At 37.8% G+C, this 20,314-nt stretch overlaps 1 protein-coding gene across 2 annotated transcripts in view; it reads left to right on the forward strand.

The window, feature by feature from the left end:
- The window catches only part of INTS9 (integrator complex subunit 9), a 153,932-nt gene that overhangs the window by 38,345 nt on the left and 95,273 nt on the right, over nt 1-20,314 (forward strand). Inside the window, exons 3-6 of one of the 2 annotated variants that reach the window (XM_049865687.1) lie at nt 2,867-2,927; nt 7,039-7,101; nt 17,847-17,986; nt 19,835-19,921. In XM_049865687.1, the coding sequence (XP_049721644.1) occupies nt 2,867-2,927; nt 7,039-7,101; nt 17,847-17,986; nt 19,835-19,921 (351 nt within the window). The remainder of the gene's footprint in view (nt 1-2,866; nt 2,928-7,038; nt 7,102-17,846; nt 17,987-19,834; nt 19,922-20,314) is intronic. The other variant, XM_049865688.1, reaches the window with a different exon arrangement.

Genomic DNA, 20,314 nt, shown 5'->3' on the forward strand with positions numbered 1-20,314 from the left:
TTCCCTGTTACCTCTTTCTGGAAGACCTGTTGCATTTTCTCCTCCCAACTCCTACTCCTTGCTCTCTCACCCCACTGCAAACTGTCACAAGTGCCCTTTCTGTGTGAACCCATAACACCTTCTGCATACCCCTGTCGGAGGTCTTATTCTATTCTATTGTAATTGCTCTTTACTATTTCCCTATCCTATACTGTGATTCCTATTAGGCAGAGATTGTTGTATTTACTTTCATATGCCAGCAGTTTGCATACTTTGTACAGAGTTTGTTTTCTGATGATTCCACTTGCTAAAGATTTTTAATATTTATTTTTTATATAAATATTTTTAAATGAATGAGTGTTCTCATGGCTTTTCTATTTTCTGATTATAACAGTAATACATTTCAAAGTATAAAATGGGAAAAACGAAAAGTATGAAGAAAAAAATTGATTACATATCATCTTGTTCATTCTACCTTTTAGTATTTTTTTCTAAATGATAGACTACTTTAAAATGCCTTAGGTTGTTTGTTTACTTTTTTTTAGTTTTGAACCATGGGGCTATTTTACTTATTCAAAAAATAAATATTACCCAGACAATTAGATCTTACATAGATATGTTCTTCTTGGCCACAAAATTTTTAAATGATATTCTCCCCCACCCACCCAAGAAATGGTTGTTAAATAGTAGATTGATAGATGTGCTCATCTAAAATCATAATTTTTGTAGTATCTTCATCTTCCATATTTTATTTAAAATAGATTTTGGTGGAGAGAACTTCTGTCTCCTGTTTACATACAAAGTCAGCTTTTAAAATCAGTAAGAGCAAAGTAATAATAGCTTCAAATTTACTCTTTATGGTTTAGTCATTAACTCAGTGAAACTCAATATTGATCTGTATAGTTAGCATGCCTTTGCCATTTGATGACCTGTTTACATGGCCCCTCATCTTTACCATAATTGTTATATGGTCATGCTCCCCTTTGAACATTCAGTCTGCTAGCAATTTCTCAAATCCAAAATAAAAATAGGTGTTTAATAGAAGGCTTTGATGTTACAAAAAGTATTTGTCAAGAGTTCAAATCACAATAACTGAAAATTTTGCTTTTTTAAAAGAATTCTGATAAGCAGAAGTAGCATTTCTCATCATTTGTTGGAGACAACTAAATGGATCAGTCAGCTGTATTTTCAAAGTTGATTTATTTCTGTCCGGTGGGAAGCACACTGAATGCATGTCCTTTGATCTAGTTTTCTTTGTAAAGTGGGATATTTACAACCTTGTTTTAGAGAGTTAACATGCATGAAATGAGAACAGTACCCACATTGACATGTCATTACGGTTTTATTAGAATGCTTGGTTTTTTAATCTGGCTTGATAGTAAATACATTTTTTCAAGAAGTAAGAAGTCTAAAAGTAAAGGCTTATATGTGACTATTAAATGAAATGAATGGAAATTAAAGTAGCTAATAGGACTCCCCCCTCCCCAGAGGTTAGAATAGAAAACTCCCAGGAAACAACAACAAAAAATGTTACATCAGGTGTAATTTAAACCAACCAAATTTGATTCTCCCAGTTATTGCTTTCCATTCTCAAGTATGAGAGTTAAAATTCTCACTTTTTCATCACTAAAGGCAAAATGTAAATAGTTGGTAAATCTAGGTAAAGGGTGTATGGTAGTTTATATACCCTTCTTGCAACTTAAGTTTGGAATATGTCAAAAATAAAAAGTTCTCACTTTTTTTCTGAAATTAGTTATTGTATATATTTTATTCAGGTTTTTAACCTCTCTTAGAAGATTGACAAATATTTACATATTTATGTTTCTAATTGACTTTCATACCTATCACCTAATTACAAAGTCAGAATTTGATTATTTTGGGAAGAGGATGAGGACGTATACTAATATTCGATTTGTGACTATAGAGTTCTTTTAGTCACGAACTCTATTTTGTCCTTAAATTTTATTTCACAGATTATAATTTTGTTGTGAAGTTCTAAAATCTTTACCTTCCAGCTTGTACTTTTTCATCACATTTCTTCTTGGTCATTATGCTTCTTTTTAATTAACGTATTTTTCCCCTACTGAATTATTTACATTTTCTGCCCCCAGTATAATTATTCTGGTCAACTAATAATAGTATACAGCTAAATCCTGAGATTACCAAGTGTATAATTTCTGAATCCACACTTTTTTTTTAATGTAAAGTATACATAAACTTAACTCCACCTTCTAGAAATTATTCAGCTAGATATATGGTGTCATTTTGCAACACTTGGGAAAACTAGCTTCTTTTTCAGAACTGGAAACTCAGGCCACCAGTGATAAGTGACTAACCCACTTATAAGCAGTGAATCCAAAATATGAATTTCACTAGAATTCAGGTATTTTTATGCTCAGTGAATTCTGACTGGTAGATAGTGAACATCATACTAGATAGGTGTTCTTGTCAGAACACCTAACCTTTCAGAGTCTGTTTTCTCATCTGTAATATAATGCTACCTATTCTGCCAGCCCTTCAAGGTTGTTGTCAAGCAAATAAGGTGAAGTCTTAGACAGTGATTGAAAAATCATAAAATGTTCTAGTATCTCATATTTCTTTTTTCTTTACTACTCTATACAACATTCTATTTATTTTCCCAATTCTGTGCTAAACTATTTGTCCTTCTAATACTTTATTGCCACATAATTCTTAAGCTTGATAATTTTTCATCTTTCGATCAATATTTTGGGTGAGCATTGCTGCCAGTAATTTCAAACTGTTTTCAACCTAATGGAGACAGTACTAAACTAAAAAAAAAAAAAAAAAATGGAGACAGTACAGTCACCGTGAAATCACTGAGGATTATAATTTATTTAGGATAATTTATTAATCTTTTTTTTTTCAGTCCCAGGCTATCTAATCTTCCTAGCTGGTCCCTAAAGGATGGAAATGCTTACTTGGACAAGGTAATGATATTTATACCCAGTAGAAAGCCATGTTGTGTTATGCTGAAGACACCCTGTAATAATGTGACTAATGAGCTCTTTTTTTTTTTTTCCCCGTACATTTTCTATCTGAAAAATTTCAAGATCCATGCTAGGGTCTTCCGTACTTGGTGATTATTGTTTTTAAGAGATTTTAAGGGAATCTTGGTGCTCAGATTCAGATCCAGTAGGCTCATATGTACAAATCTAAGTACTTATGCTGCAAATACATTTTATCACCACAGAAAGAAAATTATTACTGTTAGAATTGTGACGGTAGTTTCAAAGGTGATGCTAATTAGAGCTCAATCCAGCTCATTTTCAAGCTCTACTGACTCTATGACTGGAATGAATAAACTTTTTTTTTTTCTTAATACCTTTAAAATATTCAAACATGTAGGTTTTAAACCCCTGCTTCTGTCAGGAGTCATATCAGGTAGGCTTCATCAGAAGTTAGGGCATTATTCTAGAGGACATGGAAGGTTGTCAGGGCTAGGAGGGCAGAGGTTGTCATCGTTTGATTAGAACACTGGCCACCGTGTGGAGAATAGACTAAGGAGCAAGGGTTTAACTTTTAACCTCTTGGAAGGTGGAAGAGGCATGTGTTCCTAGATAAATTACAGTAGAGGACCTTCCAAACTATGACCTGTGATTCTGTTCTAGCCTTTTCTTGGTGGTCTAGAATGGGCAGTCATCTAGGTTATAAAAAAAAGAACACAGTTCTAGGAATTCAGGCTTTGGGGTTGTATTATATATGACTTTAATCATCAACTGACTAGATCTAAAATAAATTATTTAAATTATTTTTCTTTTTTAAGGGTATTATATTTTTGACATTAGGGTATCTCCACAGTAATTCCATTCTCAAATCAGTATTTAGATAGTTTACTTAGGAACCAAAGGTACAAAAATGTTAAAAACTCTTTTTATCTAGTCAATTTTATACTAAAAATATCAGAGGCGAAAGAAAGTTAAGAGCTGTAAAGTTCATCCAAGCCACTCCTTAATCCTCCAAATCCTTCTTCCTCTCATAAGTTTCACAATTGAAAACTAAATAAGGAGTTTAAAGATCCTTAAAATGATTCATCTGAATAAGGCATTTCCTTCTTGTAATAGATATTGTTAAATAAAGGGGTACTCTTTTTACTGAATTAATTCCTATACCTGTACCCCAACCTGAACTATAAGCCAAATGCAATTTAAAACTAGATTCTCTTGTAGCTCACTGTAAAATTATGTGACATTCAGGAATTTGTGCACCTGATTTCATCTTAACTCTCCTGATGGCTATAAATTATTGTTCCCTGAGAAAGGCTCAGAAGCATTCCATTACCAGTGCATTGTGAGCGAAATGACTTGCATGTGTATGTGGGAGTATTTCATTAGAAGGGAGTGGTGAATAAAATACAGTGACATTGTGAGTGTTTGGAATGGTAAATGTGCTTCTCCAAACCAGGAGGGATGAGAGTGCAGAGACTAGACTTTATCATAGAAGATAGACGTGCCCTGCTGTAATGTTATGGGGAAAGAAAATTACATTGCCAATTTAAGACTAGGCAAAGCTTTGAAATTTTCTATGATTTGTCTTTAATCATTTTTAACCTCGTCCTAAGGGAGCTGGGAATATTCTCCTGTTAAACATAATTGCTCATTTGTTTTCAGTTGGTATGTACATTGTAATTAAGCACTGTTTTCAGTCTTTTTTTGGCGTAGCCTATCACTGGTTGTCTTAGTTATCTAGTGCTGCTATAACAGAAATACCACAAGTGGATGGCTTTAACAAAGAGAAATTTATCCTCTCATAGTCTAATAGGCTACAAGTCCAAATTCCGGGCGCCAGCTCCAGGAGAAGGCTTTCTCTCTCTATTGACTCTAGAAGAAGGTGCTTATCATCAATCTTCCCCTGGTCTAGGAGCTTCTCAGCACAAGGACCACAGCTCCTGGTACTATTTTCTTGGTGGTATGAGGTCCTCCTGTCTCTGTGCTTGTTTCTCTGTTTTATATCTCAAAAGAGATTGAGTCAGGATACAACCTAATATTACAGATTGAGTTCTGCCTCATTAACATTATCATGCCTCATTAATATCATAGAGGTAGAATTAACAACAGATAGGAAAATCATATCAGATGACAAAACGGTGGACAATCACGCAGTACTAGGAATCATGGCTTAGCCAAGTTGCCACACATTTTTGGGGAACATGATTCAATCCGTAACACTGGCTAACAGTACTCACATAAGGAGAAGAACCAGAGTTGTTCTGATACGAGAACCACAAAGGATAGTAAAATTCAAAAGGAAAATAACATATAGTTAACATCTGGTTTTCAAGTAAAGATTGAGAGTAAAATCACTCAGACTCTGACAAGTATGTGTGTGTATCTATGTGTATGAACAAATATATGTTCAGTGACTAATGGAAACACTATAGAAAAATATGGTAATAAAGTCATTCTCTTTCTGGAAAGAGCAAAGCAAATTGTCAAGCAATTTATATCTTTTACAGATTTCATTACACAGTCGTAGATAACTTTGGCCTTGATGGCGCAAAAAATTAGTTTATGTTATTTCCCATAACATAGTTCAATAACAGATAGGAACAGTTCAGATAAACTTGAAGAATGTAATCAGTGTAACTGAATTGTACATATAGAAATTGTTGAATTGGTATATGTTCTCCTGTGTATATTCTCAACAACAAAAACATTAAATAAAATTTTTTAAGAACTTCTCTGTAGACTTAAGTTTAAAGTATCAGTGAGAGAAGAAAACAACTCTAATGGCATTCTAGAAGCATTGTAGCAGACAGACCCTGTTGGTGGCCCACTCATATCTCTGGGGTCTTTCCACTTCACTGTGCTCTGTCAGAATTCCAGCTGCCAGTATCTGTTTCACTTTGCCTGAGAGTTTGTTTTCTCAAAGCTACACAAAATGCAGAAGTTGTTATATAAATATCTCACATCCTTTAGCCTTCAGTAGCTTCAGTAGGATAACTCTAAGATGTATGCTTATACTATTTCTCCGTGTTTATCAGTGCCAATTGCCCACAGTGGTATGTGGCTCAATAACGTATCCTTTATCAGCCACCTTCCCGTCACGTTATCACTTGTATTTTCAGCACCTCCCATATAGTAAACTCCTTGCTCTCAACCCCTTTTCTCCGGGTCTACTTCCGGAGCAACCCAAACTAAGACAGGTATGTTAAATGTGATAGGTCATGGGCAAGGTAGGAAGTTGCACTATGTTGTAGTTCTTTTGAATGAATACATTTAGTTTATAATCCCAAATAAATTGTATGTTTTGCAAGAGCGAAGATTGTATTCGTGGTGGTGGTGGTGGTTTTATCCCTACCGCCTACTCTTCTCCCCCGTCCTTACTTGGGCCTTTCACCGGATTCTTGGTAGGAGAAGAAAGAGGCTCTAAGTAATTTGTCTAGGGCTGTGACTCATAACCTGATTACATAACAGAGTCACTGGAGATGCTTGTTATAAATACAGATTCCATGGCTGAGTCCTCAGAGTTCCTAATCCCTTAAGTCTTAGATAAAACGCCCACTGCTGTTGAGTCAATTCCAACACACAGCGACCCTATAGGACAGAGTAGAAGTGCCCCATAGGGTTTCCGAGGAGTGCCTGGTGGATTCAAACTGCTGACCTTTTTTTGGTTAGCAGATACAGCTTTTAACCACTGCACTACTAGGGTAAGTCTTAGATAGGGGCAGGAACCTTTACTTTAATGAATGCCCCCAGATAATTCTGATGTTTCTGGTATGGTCTACATAAACATAACATTATTTGGATACCATTGGTAGCAATGAGCGCCCATGTGTGGCTTCCCTGAAGAGGCATCAAGAACTGTGCATTCTGGTCCTGAGTCTGCCACTAACCGATATTTTTACCCTGAGTAAAACACTTAGCCTCCTGAGCGTAAACAAGGAACAGTTGACTTAAATAATCTTTCCGCTTCCCTGCAGCTCTAGCAGTCTATGATTTTTCATGGAAAGTTGGTTTTGGGATTAAATTTCTTTGGTGTTGTGCCTATTGGATCAGATATTTCTTCCTTACAGATATTTTTCCTTTTCATTTTTTTTAGGAACTAAAGGAGTGCTCAGGTCATGTATTTGTGGATTCTGTGCCTGAATTCTGCTTACCAGAGGTAAGATTAATCATATTGTAGAAACAAAGCATATCCTGTAATCTCTCCAAGTGAAATCTGGACATCCTGTTTTCAACTTGAAATGAATCTATTCTTCCAGGCACATAGTTACACTAAATATAATCATTTAGGAGGTTTTTATATTGTATATAAATGATTTAAGTCACTTTCTTCTTCCTATCCCTAACTCTTTCCATAAATCCCCACTAACATTTCTACTAGGGCACAGTTTTGAATAAAGTAAGGAAATAGCTCAAACCTTTTCAGTTTTGTTATTATAATATCTGTATGCTTGGATTGGAAACCCTGGTGGCATAGTAGTTAAGTGCTACAGCTGCTAACCAAGAGGGCGGCAGTTCATATCCGCCAGGTGCTCCTTGGAAACTCTACGGGGCAGTTCTACTCTGTCCTATAGGGTCACTGAGTCAGAATCGACTTGACGGCAGTGGGTTTGGTTTTTTGGTTTTTATGCTTAGATTGGAGCCATGGTAGTGCACAGTGGTTAAGAGTTCTGTTGCTAACCAAAAGATCAGCAGTTTGAATCCATCAACCGCTCCTTGGAAACCCTATGGGGCAGTTCTGTTTTGTCCTGTAGGGTCGCTATGAGTCGGAATCAACTTGACAGTGATGGATTTTTTTTTGGTTTTATGGTTAGATTAACTATGCTTTTTTCCTAATCTTGTTTACAATGGATAATTGAAATTTGATACTATCCAGTAAATGCCAGTAAAATGTAAAAATTCTTGCTGACTTGAAATATATTGAATATTGCATGAAATGCATGGATTCTGAACTGAGTCATGGTTATCTGACACATACATACGATTATCACAGTGAGATTTGTTTTAAGACTTGTAAGGGCTTGGGGCCAATTTCAAGTTCTAAAGGAAAATGAAATTAGTTTCCATTATTTTTAAAGGAAACGGGTCAGTCTCAGATGATAAGCCTAATCCCCATAGCGGCCTACGGTGGGGCTCTCAACAGACAGATGAAGTATAAGGAAGCCAGTGGCTAGTCCAGAGTTCCTGAGGAAATCAGTGAGAAGCTGCTGCCCAGTGGATTACAATGCCTGTAGAAAATACTCTCACAATTCAATGTCAAAGAAACATTGAAATATAGTTTGCCTTATTTTTATTTCTTCCCTTGGATACCCTGTAAACTTCTTTTTTTCTCTTTGAAGTATGTATATATGCCCTTTTGGGATACCAGAGAGAAAGAGAGGAAGAAAAAGAGAAGGGCTTGGTAATTGAAGGTGGCAGTTTGAGATATAGTAGTAAAGAAGAACAAGGGCAGAGGGCTAATACAAGAATCCTGAGCTCTCCGTCACTGCTATTGAATCTTTCTGTCATCCTCATTTGTCATTTAGGAATTAGTGGGATAGTTTCCCATCTGTGGGAAGATTTGTAATCCCATGTGCTACATTTATTTTCAGTTCACCACATGTGGTACTGACTACTACAATCTTTAGTGTATGGGCAACCATAGAGAATTTATGAATTGGTGTTCTGATGACTTTCTGACTTGCTCAAGAATATGAAGCTTTTAAACTGCACAGTAACCATTTCATAATTCGTCTTTTGCTGATATCTAAAGAATTATCAATATACTTAGGATTCTGGAGCCATACAAGGTTTTTCAAACAAGATTTTACAATGCAAGTTAGTGATAGTCACTATTTTAAAGTAGAGCCAAAACGTAGTATGATCAGGAGGAAATGAGAGGGTAGTAGAAGCAGGAGATAAGTACCTAAAACAATCCAGTTACTTTGCTGATTTGTGGGTGAACCAAGGAGATCCAGTGCCAGTCCTACTGGAATTTATAATTTAGTACAATTACATTAAATACTTTTGTATCCCTCACAGGATCTAGCACAGTATGGTAAGCAACCAATAAATTATGGTTATTTTGACCCAATTCAAGGTCTACAGAATCCAAGAGATTATATGTAACAATTTTTAAGTTAAAATAGTATTTATTGGACTTCCACTGAAGTATCTACCTACTTAAGTATGAGTCTACAAACATGTATTTCTCAAGGGAAAAGTAAAAAATGTTCACGTAGGCACTTTTGATATCTATACAGACAGAATGAAATTATATATATGTATGTTGTTAAGCATAATGTTTTTTTTATGTTGTTAAGTATAATTAAATGTATATTGATTGATTGATTGATTGTTGGAGCCGTGGTGGCATAGTGCTTAAGAGGTTGTCTGTTAATCAAAAGGTAGGCAGTTCGAATCCACCAGCCACTCCTTGCAAACCCTGTGGAACAGTTCTACTCTGTCCTATAGGGTTGCTCTGAGTTGGAATCGACGGCAATGAGTTCAGTATTTTTATTTTTATTGGGTGCTATTGAGTTGGTTCCAACTGTTAGTGACCTTATGTGTAATAGAACAAAACACTGCCCAGTCCTGTGCCATCATCACAATCATTGCTATGTTTGAGTCCATTGTTGCAGCCACTGTGTCAGTTCATCACGTTGAGGGCCTCCCTCTTTTTTCCTGACCCTCTACTTTATGAAGCATGATGTTCTTCTCCAGGGACTGGTCCCTCCTGATAACATGTCCAAAGTATGTATGATGAAGTCTCACCATCCTAGCTTCTAGGAGCATCTTGGCTGTACTTCTTCCAAGACAGATTTGTTCGAACTTCTGGCAGTCTATGGTATATTCAGTATTCTTCGCCACCACTACGATTCAAATTCATCAATTCTTCTTCAGTCTTCCATATTCATTGTCCAGCATTCACATGCACATGAGGCCATTGATAATACCATGGCTTGGGTCAGGCGCACCCTGATCCTCAAAATGACACTTTTGCTTTCTAATACTTTAAAGAGGCCTCTTGTAGCAGATTTGCCTAATGCAATACATCTTTTGATTTCTTGATTTCTGCTTCCATGGGTGTTGATTATGGGACTAAGTAAAATAAAATACTTGAAAACGTCAATCTTTTCTCCGTTTTTCATCATGTTCCTTATTGGTCCTGTTGTGAGGATTTTTGTTTTCTTTATGTTGAGGTGTAATCCATACTGAAGGCTACAGTCTTTGATCTTCAAGTCCTCTTCACTTTCAGCAAGCAAGGTTGTGTCATCTGCATATTGCAGGTTATTAATGAGTCTTTCTCCAATCCTGATGCCCCGTTCTTCTTCCTCGTATAGTCCAGCTTCTCGGATTATTTGCTCGGCATACAGATTGAATAAGTATGGTGAAAGAGTAGAACCCTAATGCACACCTTTCCTGATTTTAAACCACGCAGTATCCCCTTGTTCTGTTCGAACATCTGCCTCTTGGTATATATATTCTTCCATCTGTCCTCACCAAATTTCTCCTAAGTCTAGACTCTGTGGGCTGGTTTTTGTATATTAAAGAAAAATTTCAAATATTTTCACTTAGTTTCCGATTGTGAGGGAAGGAGACGATGCTTTTCAGTTCTGTTGTTGCTTAGACTGTTAGTCCCATTTTTTCTTCTAGATCTGTCACTCTGTTAAACCAAAATCAAATCCATTGCCATCAAGTCGAATTGACTCATAGCGACCCTATAGGAGAGAGTAGAACTGTCCCATAGGGCTTCCAAGGAACACCTGATGGATTCGAACTGCCAACCTTTTAGTTATCAGAGGTAACTCTTAACCACTGTGCCACCAGGGTTTCTGTCACTCTGCTACTCTGTCTTGATTTCTTTGTTTAAAAACAGTCCTAGAGTACGAGGAGGAAAATGTTACATGAGCCTTTATCATGGTGTTAAGTAAAGATACTGTCTTGGAAGAGCTGTGTTCAGCACGGAGTTAATGGTGGTACTGTTGTTGTCATTGAGTATTTTATTCACATAGATTGTCATTGTACTAGCAGTGAGTAGCTTATGACCTCTAATCTGCATGCTGTCCTCAGAAGCCTATAATGCCTTGGCAGCTTTATTAAATTATTTTATATATAAAGTCATTCAGCCAGAAAATAAATACAACCAAAATGGCACACTGCCTCTTATCATTTGGTTATGTCACAGAGGTCTTTGTTACTTCTTCTCCATGGGGGATATATTGGCTTAGCTACCTATTCTCCTGACTAAAACATTTCCTTGACTTCGCCTTATGCTTGTCCCTTAGTGAACTGTATAGTTTCCCAGGGATAACTCTTCCATGAGAGAGACCAAAGTGATTGGTTTGGTGTCTGAACCATAGTATCTTACTTTCCCCACAGCGGGTGCTGCTTATAAAGACGCATTTCTTTAACAAATTGGCTGCAAGGCCTATTAAGGGGTGGCAGGGGGCACAGAGAAGTCACACAGGATTCTTGACTTCAGAGAGATTCATTTATTGAGAGACAAAGTGATACTCTGAAGTGCAGTTGCGCAGCGTGTAGACTGCCATAAAGTGGTTTGGGAGTTCTGAGGAAGAAGTGGTTTCTTTCATCCTTGCAAATCAGGAAGACTTAGTGGAAGAAGTGGCTTTTCAAGTGAACCTTAAAAAACAGGTATTCCAGAGATGTAAAAGACCTATATGAAGAAAACTACAAGACACTACTGCAAGAAGCCAAGAGCGATTTACATAAGTAGAAAAACATACCTTGCTCATGGATAAGAAGACTTAGCATTGTAAAAATGTCTATTCTACCAAAAGCAGATATACATACAACGCAATTCCAATCCAGATTCCAACGACATTTTTTAATGAGATGGAGAAACAAATCACCAACTTCATATGGAAGGGAAAGAGGCTCCAGATAAGTAAAACATTACTGAAAAAGAAGAACAAAGCGGCAGGCCTCACTCCACCTGATTTGAGAACCTATTATACTGCCACAGTAGTCAAAACAGTACCTGTACAGCAACAGATTCATAGACCAATGGAACAGAATTGAGAATCCAGACATAAATCCATCCACATGTAAGCAGCAAATATTTGACAAAGGCCCAAAGTCAGTTAAATAGGGAAAAATAGTTAAAGACAGTCTTTTGAACAAATGGTGCTGGCATAACTGGATATCCATCTGCAAAAAAATGAAACAAGGCCCGCACCTCACACCATGCACAAAAATGAAGTCAAAATGGATCAAAGACCTAAATATAAAATCTAAAAAGATAAAGATCATGGAAGAAAAAATAGGGACAACATTAAAACCCAGAACCCAGTGCTGTCGAGTCAATTCCGACTCATAGCAACCCTATAGGACAGAGTAGAACTGCCCCATAGAGTTTCCAAGGAGCGCCTGGAGGATTCGAACTGCTGACCCTTTGGTTAGCAGCCATAGCGCTTAACCACTACACCACCAGAATACATGGCATAAACAGTATACAAAACATTACTAACGATACAGAAGAGAAACTAGATAACTGGGAGCCCCAAAAAGTCAAACACCTATGCTCATCCAAAGACTTCACCAAAAGAGTAAAGATTACCTACAGACTGAGAAGAAGTTTTTAGCGACAATATTTCTGATCAGCGTCAGATCTCTTAAATCTACATGATGCTGCAAAAACTCAACTACAAAAAGACAAATAAAAAATGGGACAAGGATATGAACAGACACTTCATTACAGAAGACATTCAAGTAGCTAACGGATACATGAGAAAATGCTCACGATCATTAGCCATTAGAGAAATGCAAAGCAAAACTTCAATGAGATTCCATCTCACTCCAACAAGGCTGGCATTAATCCAAAAAACACAAAATAATAAATGTTGGAGAGGTGGTGGAGAGACTGGAACACTTATACACTGCTGGGAGGAATGTAGAATGGTACAAACACTTTGGAAATCAATTTGACGCTTCCTTAAAAAAACAGAAATAGAACTACCATACAATCCTGCAATCCTACTCCTTGGAATATATCTAGGGAAATTAAGAGCCTTTACACAAACAGATATATGCACACCCATGTTCTTTGCAGCACTGTTTACAATAGCAAAAAGACAGAAGCAACCAAAGGTGCCCATCAACGGATGAATGGATAAATTAGGGTATATTCACACAATGGAATACTACGCATCAATAAAGAACAATGATGAATCTGTGAAATGTTTCATAACGTGGAAGAATCTGGAAGGCAGTATGCTGAGTGAAATTAGTCAGCTGCAAAAGGACAAATGTTGTATAGGGCCACTATTATAAGAACTTGAGAAATAGTTTAGACAGAGAAGAAAATATTCTTTGATGGTTACGAGAGAGGGGAGGGAGGGAAGGAGAGGAGTTTTCACTAATTAGATAGTAGATAAGAACTATTTTAGGTGACGGGAAAGACAACACACAATACAGGGGAGGTCAGCACAACTGGACTAAACCAAAAGCAAAGAAGTTTCCTGAATAAACTGAACGCTTTGAAGGCCAGCGTAACAGAGGTGGGGAGTTGGGGACCATGGTTTCAGGGGACATCGAAGTCAATTGGCATAATAAAATCTATTAAGAAAACATTCTGCATCCCACTTTGAAGAGTGGCATCTGGGGTCTTAAACGTTAGCAAGCAGCCATCTAAGATGCAGCAATTGGTCTCAACCCACCTGGAGAAAAGGAGAATGAAGAATACCAAGGACACAAGGTAATATGAGCCTCAGACAGAAAGGCCACATAAACCAGAGACTACATCAGCCTGAGACCAGAAGAACTAGATGGTGCCCAGCCACAACCGATGACTGCCCTGACAGGGAACACAACAGAGAACCACTGAGGGAGCAGGAGAGCAGTGGGATGCAGACCCCAAATTCTCATAAAAAGAACAGACATAGTGGTCTGCCTGAGACTAGAAGGACCCTGGAGGTCATAGTCCCCAGACCTTCTGTTAGCCCAGGAGAGGAACCATTCCCAAAGCCAACTCTTCAGACAGGGATTGGACTAGACTATGGGATAGACAATAATATTGGTGAAGAATGAGCTTCTTGGATCAGGTATACACATGAGACTATGTTGGCATCTCCCGTCTGAAGGAGAAATAAGAGGGTAGAGGGGGTCAGAAGCTGGCCGAATGGACACAAAAAGAGAGAGTGGAGGGAAGGAGTGTGCTGTCTCATTAGGGGGAGAGCAATTAGGAGTATATAGCAAGGTGTTTATAAATTTTTGTATGAGTCTGACTTGATTTGTAAACTTTCACTTAAAGCACAATAAAAATTAAAATAAATTTTTAAAAACGTATTCTTGTTATTGTTAGGTGTTATTGCGATGTTTGAGCCCATTCTTGCAGCCATTGTGTCTGTCTGTCTCGTTGAGGGGCTTCCTGTTTTTTGCTGACCATCGCTTTACCAAGCATGATGTCCCTCTCCAGGAATTAGTCCCTCCTGATAACATGTCCAAAGTATGTAAGACAAAGTCCCGCCATTCTTGCTTCTAAAGGGAATCCTGGCTGTAGTTCTTCCAAGACAGATATATTTGTTCTTCCGGCAGTCGTGGTATATTCAGTATCCTTCGTCAACATCATAATTCAGAGACATCAATTCTTCCTTATTCATTGTCCAGCTTTCTCATGCATATGAGGCAACTGAAAATACCGTAGGTTGGGTTAGGCGCACCTTAGTTCTCAAAGTGACATCTTTGCTTTTTAACACTTTGAAGAGGTTTTTTGCAGCACATTTGCCCGGTGCAATATGTTCTTTGGCTTCTCGACTGCTGTTTCCATGGGTGTTGATTGTGGTTCCAGGTAAAACGAAATTTCTGACAACTTCAATCTTTTTGTTTTTCATGATATTGTTTATTGGTCTAGTTGTGAGGATTTTTGTTTTCTTAATGTTTAGGTATAATTCATACTGAAGGCTGTAGCCTTTGATCTTCATCAGTGTTTCAAGTCTTCTTTACTTTAAGCAAATAAGGTTGTGGAATCTGCCTATAATGAGTCTGTTCTGTTTGAATGACTGACTCTTGGTCTATGTACAGGTTCTGTGTGAGCACAATTAAGTGTTCTGAAATTCCCATTCTTCCTAATGTTATCCGTAATTTGTTATGATCCACACAGTTAAACACATTTGCATAGTCAGTAAAACACAGGTAAACATCTTTCTGGTATTCTCTGCTGGCAGCCATGATCCATCTGACATCAGTAACGATATCCATCATTCCATGTCCTCTTCCGAATCTGGCTTGAATTTCTGGCAGTTCCCTGTGGATGTACAGCTGCAACCATTTTTGAATTATCGTCAACAGAATTTTACTTGTGTGTGATATTAATGATATTTGATGATTTCTGCATTCTGTTGGATCACCTTTCTTTAGATTGGGCACAGATATGGATCCCTTCCAGTTGGTTGGCCAGGAAGCTGTCTTCCAAATTTCTTGACATAGACAAGTGAGCCCTTCCAACATTGCATCCATTTGTTGAAACATCTCAACTGGTATCCCATCACATCTGGAGCCTTGTTTGTCACCAGTGCTTTCACTGCTGCTTGGACTTCTTTCAGTACCATCCATTCTTGTGCTACCTCCTAAAATAGTTGCACATCAACCAATTCTTTTTGGTACAGTGACTCTGTGTATTCCTTCCATCTTCTTTTGATGCTCCCTGTGTCATTCAGTATTTTGCCCATAGAATCCTTCAGTATTGCAAGTCGAGGCTTGAATTTTCTCTTCAGTTCTTTCAGCTTGAGGAACTCTGAGCACGTTCTTCCCTTTTGGTTTTCTAACCCCAGATCTTTGTACATTTCATTATAATACTTTGTCTTCTCAATCTGCCCTTTGAAATCTTCTGTTCAGTTCTTTTACGTTGTCATTTTCTCCATTCGCTTTATCTACTCTGTGTTCAAGGGAAAGTTTCAGTCTCTTCTGATATCCATTTTGGTCTTTTCTTTCTTTCCTGCCTTTTTAGTGACCTTTTGCTCTCTCCATGTGTTATGTCCTTGATGTCATTCCACAGCTTATCTGGTCTTCAGTTATTGGTTTTCAATGCATCTAATCTGTTCTTGAGATGGTCTCTAAATTCAGTTGGGATATACTCAAGGTTGTACTTTGGCTATAAAAGACTGTAGGCCTTAAACATATGGGGAAGACATTCCATTCTATTAATTCAGCAATAAAAATTTTTAATAAATTTACCAAATGTGAGTACCATTGTTCCTCAACTGCTAACCTGTCTTTTCCCTTTTTACATTACCTTAACAATGGAGTAGAAACCCTGGTGGCATAGTGGTTAAGTGCTACAGCTGCTAACCAAAGGGTTGGCAGTTCGAATCCACCAGGTGCTCCTTGGAAACTCTATGGGGCAGTTCTACTCTGTCCTATAGGGTCGCTATGAGTCGAAATCGACTCAATGGCACCGGGTTTGGTTTTGGTTTGAACAATGGAGTAAGACACCAGGGAAAAGTCATAGAAGCTTCGCAGACACATCCAAATGCCCTGAGAGACAGAGCTACTGGGCTGAGGGCTGGAGACTGTGGTCTGAGGGGCATCTAGCTCAACTGACATAACATGGTCTGTAAAGAAAATGTTTTACATCCAACATAGACAAGTGAGCCCTTCCAACATTGCATCCATTTGTGGATGAGTGGCAACTGGAGTCTTAAAAACCTGCAGGCAGCCATCTAAGTAAGATGCACCTACTGGTCCCATCCCAGCTGGAGCAAAGGAGAATGAATAAGAGCAGAGACATAAGGGAAAACTTAATCCAAAGGACTAATGAACCACGACTACCAAAGCCTACGCTAGACTGAGCCCAGAACAACTAGATGGTGCCTGGTTACCACCATCAACTCCTCTGGCAGGGATCACAATAGGGGGTCCTGGGCAGAGCTGGAAAAAAATATAGAACAAAATTCAAATTCACAAAAATAAAAATAAAAAGAACAGGCTTGCTGGTCTGACAGAGACTAAAGAAATCCCAAGTGTATGATTCCCGGACAACCTTTTAACTCAGTACTGAAGTCACTCTTTAGGTTCACCCTTCAGCCAAAGATTAGACAGGTCAATAGGGCCAACAATAACACATGTGACAGACGTACTTCATAGTTAAATCATGACTATGAGACAAATGGGCACAGCAGCCCAAAAGCAAAGATGAGAAGGCAGGAAGGGACAGCAAAACTGGACGAATGTAAATAGGGAAACTGGGATGGAATAGGTGAGAGTCTTGACACATTGCGGGAATGGAACCAATGTCACAAAACAATCTGGGTGTTAACTGTTTAATGAGAAACTAATTTACTCTTTAAACTTGCACCTAAATCACAGTTTTAAAAATAAATAAATAAATAATAGAGTAAAAGGGTGGACTTGGGTTTAAGATTAGGCTAGAATATGAGCATATACTCCTTTCATGACTCTGTCCATATATATATATATATATATATACTTAAAAGTAGTAGTCAAAAGTTGCCTCCCACATTTGACATTTGAAGAGCTGGTTTCTGCGTGCGTCTTCGCCTGTTTCTCATTAATCTGCAGCAATGGTGCATTACATTGTAGTATGGCCTTATAGCTTATATTGTTCTCTCTACTTCAGGCTACCTGGTTTCACTTGCCAGGCAGCAGCTGCTAAGACATCCTGTTGTCATTTTTCCTCATGTGTCTAACTCAGAGCTGTGTTTAGTAAAATCAGAATGCTGCTGGTAGACTGGCTACATTCTCATTGTTTGCTATCCTGTCTTCCTACTTAATGTCAGTATTAGCAAATATCCTAAAATGAGAGAATAGAAGTATTGCGGGAAAGGCATCATTATTCTGTAGTACAAAAGCTACTTTTCTGCATTTGGCAACATCATTTTTCAGTTACCTCATGTTAATCTATGTGCCTGAAACAGATATGTATCATTCCCTCCCCTTTCTTTTCAGACTGAGTTAATAGATATGTCTACGGTAGATGTGATCCTCATCTCTAACTATCATTGTATGATGGCATTGCCCTACATCACCGAGCACACTGGTTTCACAGGCACCGTATATGCTACAGAGCCCACCCTTCAGATTGGCAGGTGAGAATATTTATTCTTAGCCTATTAGAATGTTGCTGGAAAGCTCCTTTCTTTCATTGGTAACTTTAATCAGATGTTATGCCAGGATCGATTGTTATTTCCTTCTGAGCAACTGATCCAGAGAATAGGCATGCGTAGGCAACTCTCTAGATAAAGAAACGTTCAGCTGAATTCTCTAGGGTTTGTTAATCTTTTTTTCTGTTCTTTTTATGTAAAGAGTTTCTAGAGAGAGCTCTCCTGTGCATATCATCCCCATTAGGGGAGGCCACAGCAATGCACAGCAAAGAGCTTCAGTAAAAAGGAACATAGCATATTTAGGAAAAGAGGAAGAAAGTATATTACTTTGCTTGCAAAATTACCCCCTTGATATGAAGAAGACTACCCCAGGGAAAAGAATTGTTTTGAAATAAATTGATAGGTATGGCATAAGTTGAAACTATCAGGACCTAAAATATGGGAACTAGGAATCCATAGACTCCTGAGTTTGGGTTCTGGTGTCTTGCAGATGTCTAGCAAGATAGAATTACTAGAAATGAAACAAAATATTTACTTATTTCTATGTCAAGCCATACTGCCTGCAGTATGTACAGAAAAACAGGGATCTGAGGAAGGGCCATTATAAGAAAGTAATAAAACACTCAAGGTAATAGATCGGTTTTAATGAGAGGATAAGCTACAAACATTGGACCGTAGTCCAAAAATTTTAAAGCATGAAGATGGACATAATGGACTATTCTTACAAAAACTACAGAGTGGTAATGAGCTTGGGTCCCAACTCTTGGAATTCTGGTTGGAGGAGGAGATAGTATTAGGACTAAATAAACAAATGGAAAAAAAAATTAAGTTGTTCAATATTCAAATGGAAATAAACTAATGGCTTGCCAGATGCACACATTTACTCCGAGAGGATTTATTCAATATGAATTATCTATACTAGATTATGGGAAACCCTGGTGGCATAGTGGTTAAGTGCTACAGCTACTAACCAAGAGGTCAGCAGTTCAAATCCGCCAGGCGCTCCTTGGAAACTCCATCGGGCAGTTCTACTCTGTCCTATAGGGTCGCTATGAATCAGAATCAACTCAACAGCAGTGGGTTTTTGGTATACTAGATTATAAATTCAAAATGCTGAAATTCTGTTTCTAGCCCTTGGCCATCCTTTAGCCATCCTTTAGCCATGAAGGATTTATAACAGTTCTCTGTCCAGTGTATTCCCCATATTATGTGTACCATTGATCAAATAGAGTGAGGCGTTTCTTGGGATCTCCCCAATCTGACTCCATGGTTAATTCATCTTGTGATCTTCAGAGCCCATTCTTTTGCACATTCTTTACTTAAGTTCTTAGGATTAGTGCTAAGAGTATTCTTCACATAAATTTTGCTAATTGCTAAAATACGTCAAGAAAATTTATCGGTTTAAAGTGACCATTTAATATTTTCATTTAAAAAGCAGCCACTACCCATACCCCTGCTGCCGCTGCCACCAGAATCAGGCACTTCACAGTCATTTAACTTTTTCTCCTTTTGTATTTTTAGTAATAAAGGCAGAGATCTCTGAGTGTTAAACCATAGGCTTCTATATTTCAGTGTTTAAAGACTAGATACACACCAGGCTTGTTTTAAAGGTGAATTTAAATCATTTCAGTTTACAATTTTTAGCATGGAAATTCAATGAGAAGGCTAGAGTTTTGGTTAACTTTGTGTGTAAAATGGTGCCAACATTTATATGCAGCAGAGAGGAAGAAGGTATTGGGGAGTGGCAAGTCCATTTCTCCTGACTACTGTGTTACAGCATTTTGTTTTTCTAATATTTTTATGGATGTTCATCACTTTTTTGTTTAAACTCAGGCTCCTTATGGAAGAGCTGGTGAATTTTATTGAAAGAGTGCCAAAGGCTCAGTCTGCCTCCTTGTGGAAGAATAAGGATGTACAGCGGTGAGGAATATTCCTCTCTTTTTCTGTTGTCGGTAGGGCCTTATACTTTCCACAGTAGTCTCATTTGTTTTCTTATTTTATGGTATAACTGAAGATTTTCTTTTCCCTATTTTATGAAAGGGTTACATTTGATTCAACCAGCATTTTTTGGGAGGCAACTATGTGATGGGTATAGGAATTATTAGATACTAGCTTTTTTTTTTAGTAGAATGGTAGCTTTATCTTTGAGGTGCTCAAAGTTTAATGGAAAGTCAGACAAACGGGTGAATTACAATCCCACATGGCATGTATTATAAGAGATGTCTGACCACAGTGCTGCAGGCATTTGGAAAAAGAATTCTCTCTGCTGAAGGAAGCTGAGGAAGACATTCCTTAGGAAATAATAATTAAGGT

This window comes from Elephas maximus, chromosome 22, assembly GCF_024166365.1.
Source record: "Elephas maximus indicus isolate mEleMax1 chromosome 22, mEleMax1 primary haplotype, whole genome shotgun sequence".
NCBI classification, from domain to species: domain Eukaryota; kingdom Metazoa; phylum Chordata; class Mammalia; order Proboscidea; family Elephantidae; genus Elephas; species Elephas maximus.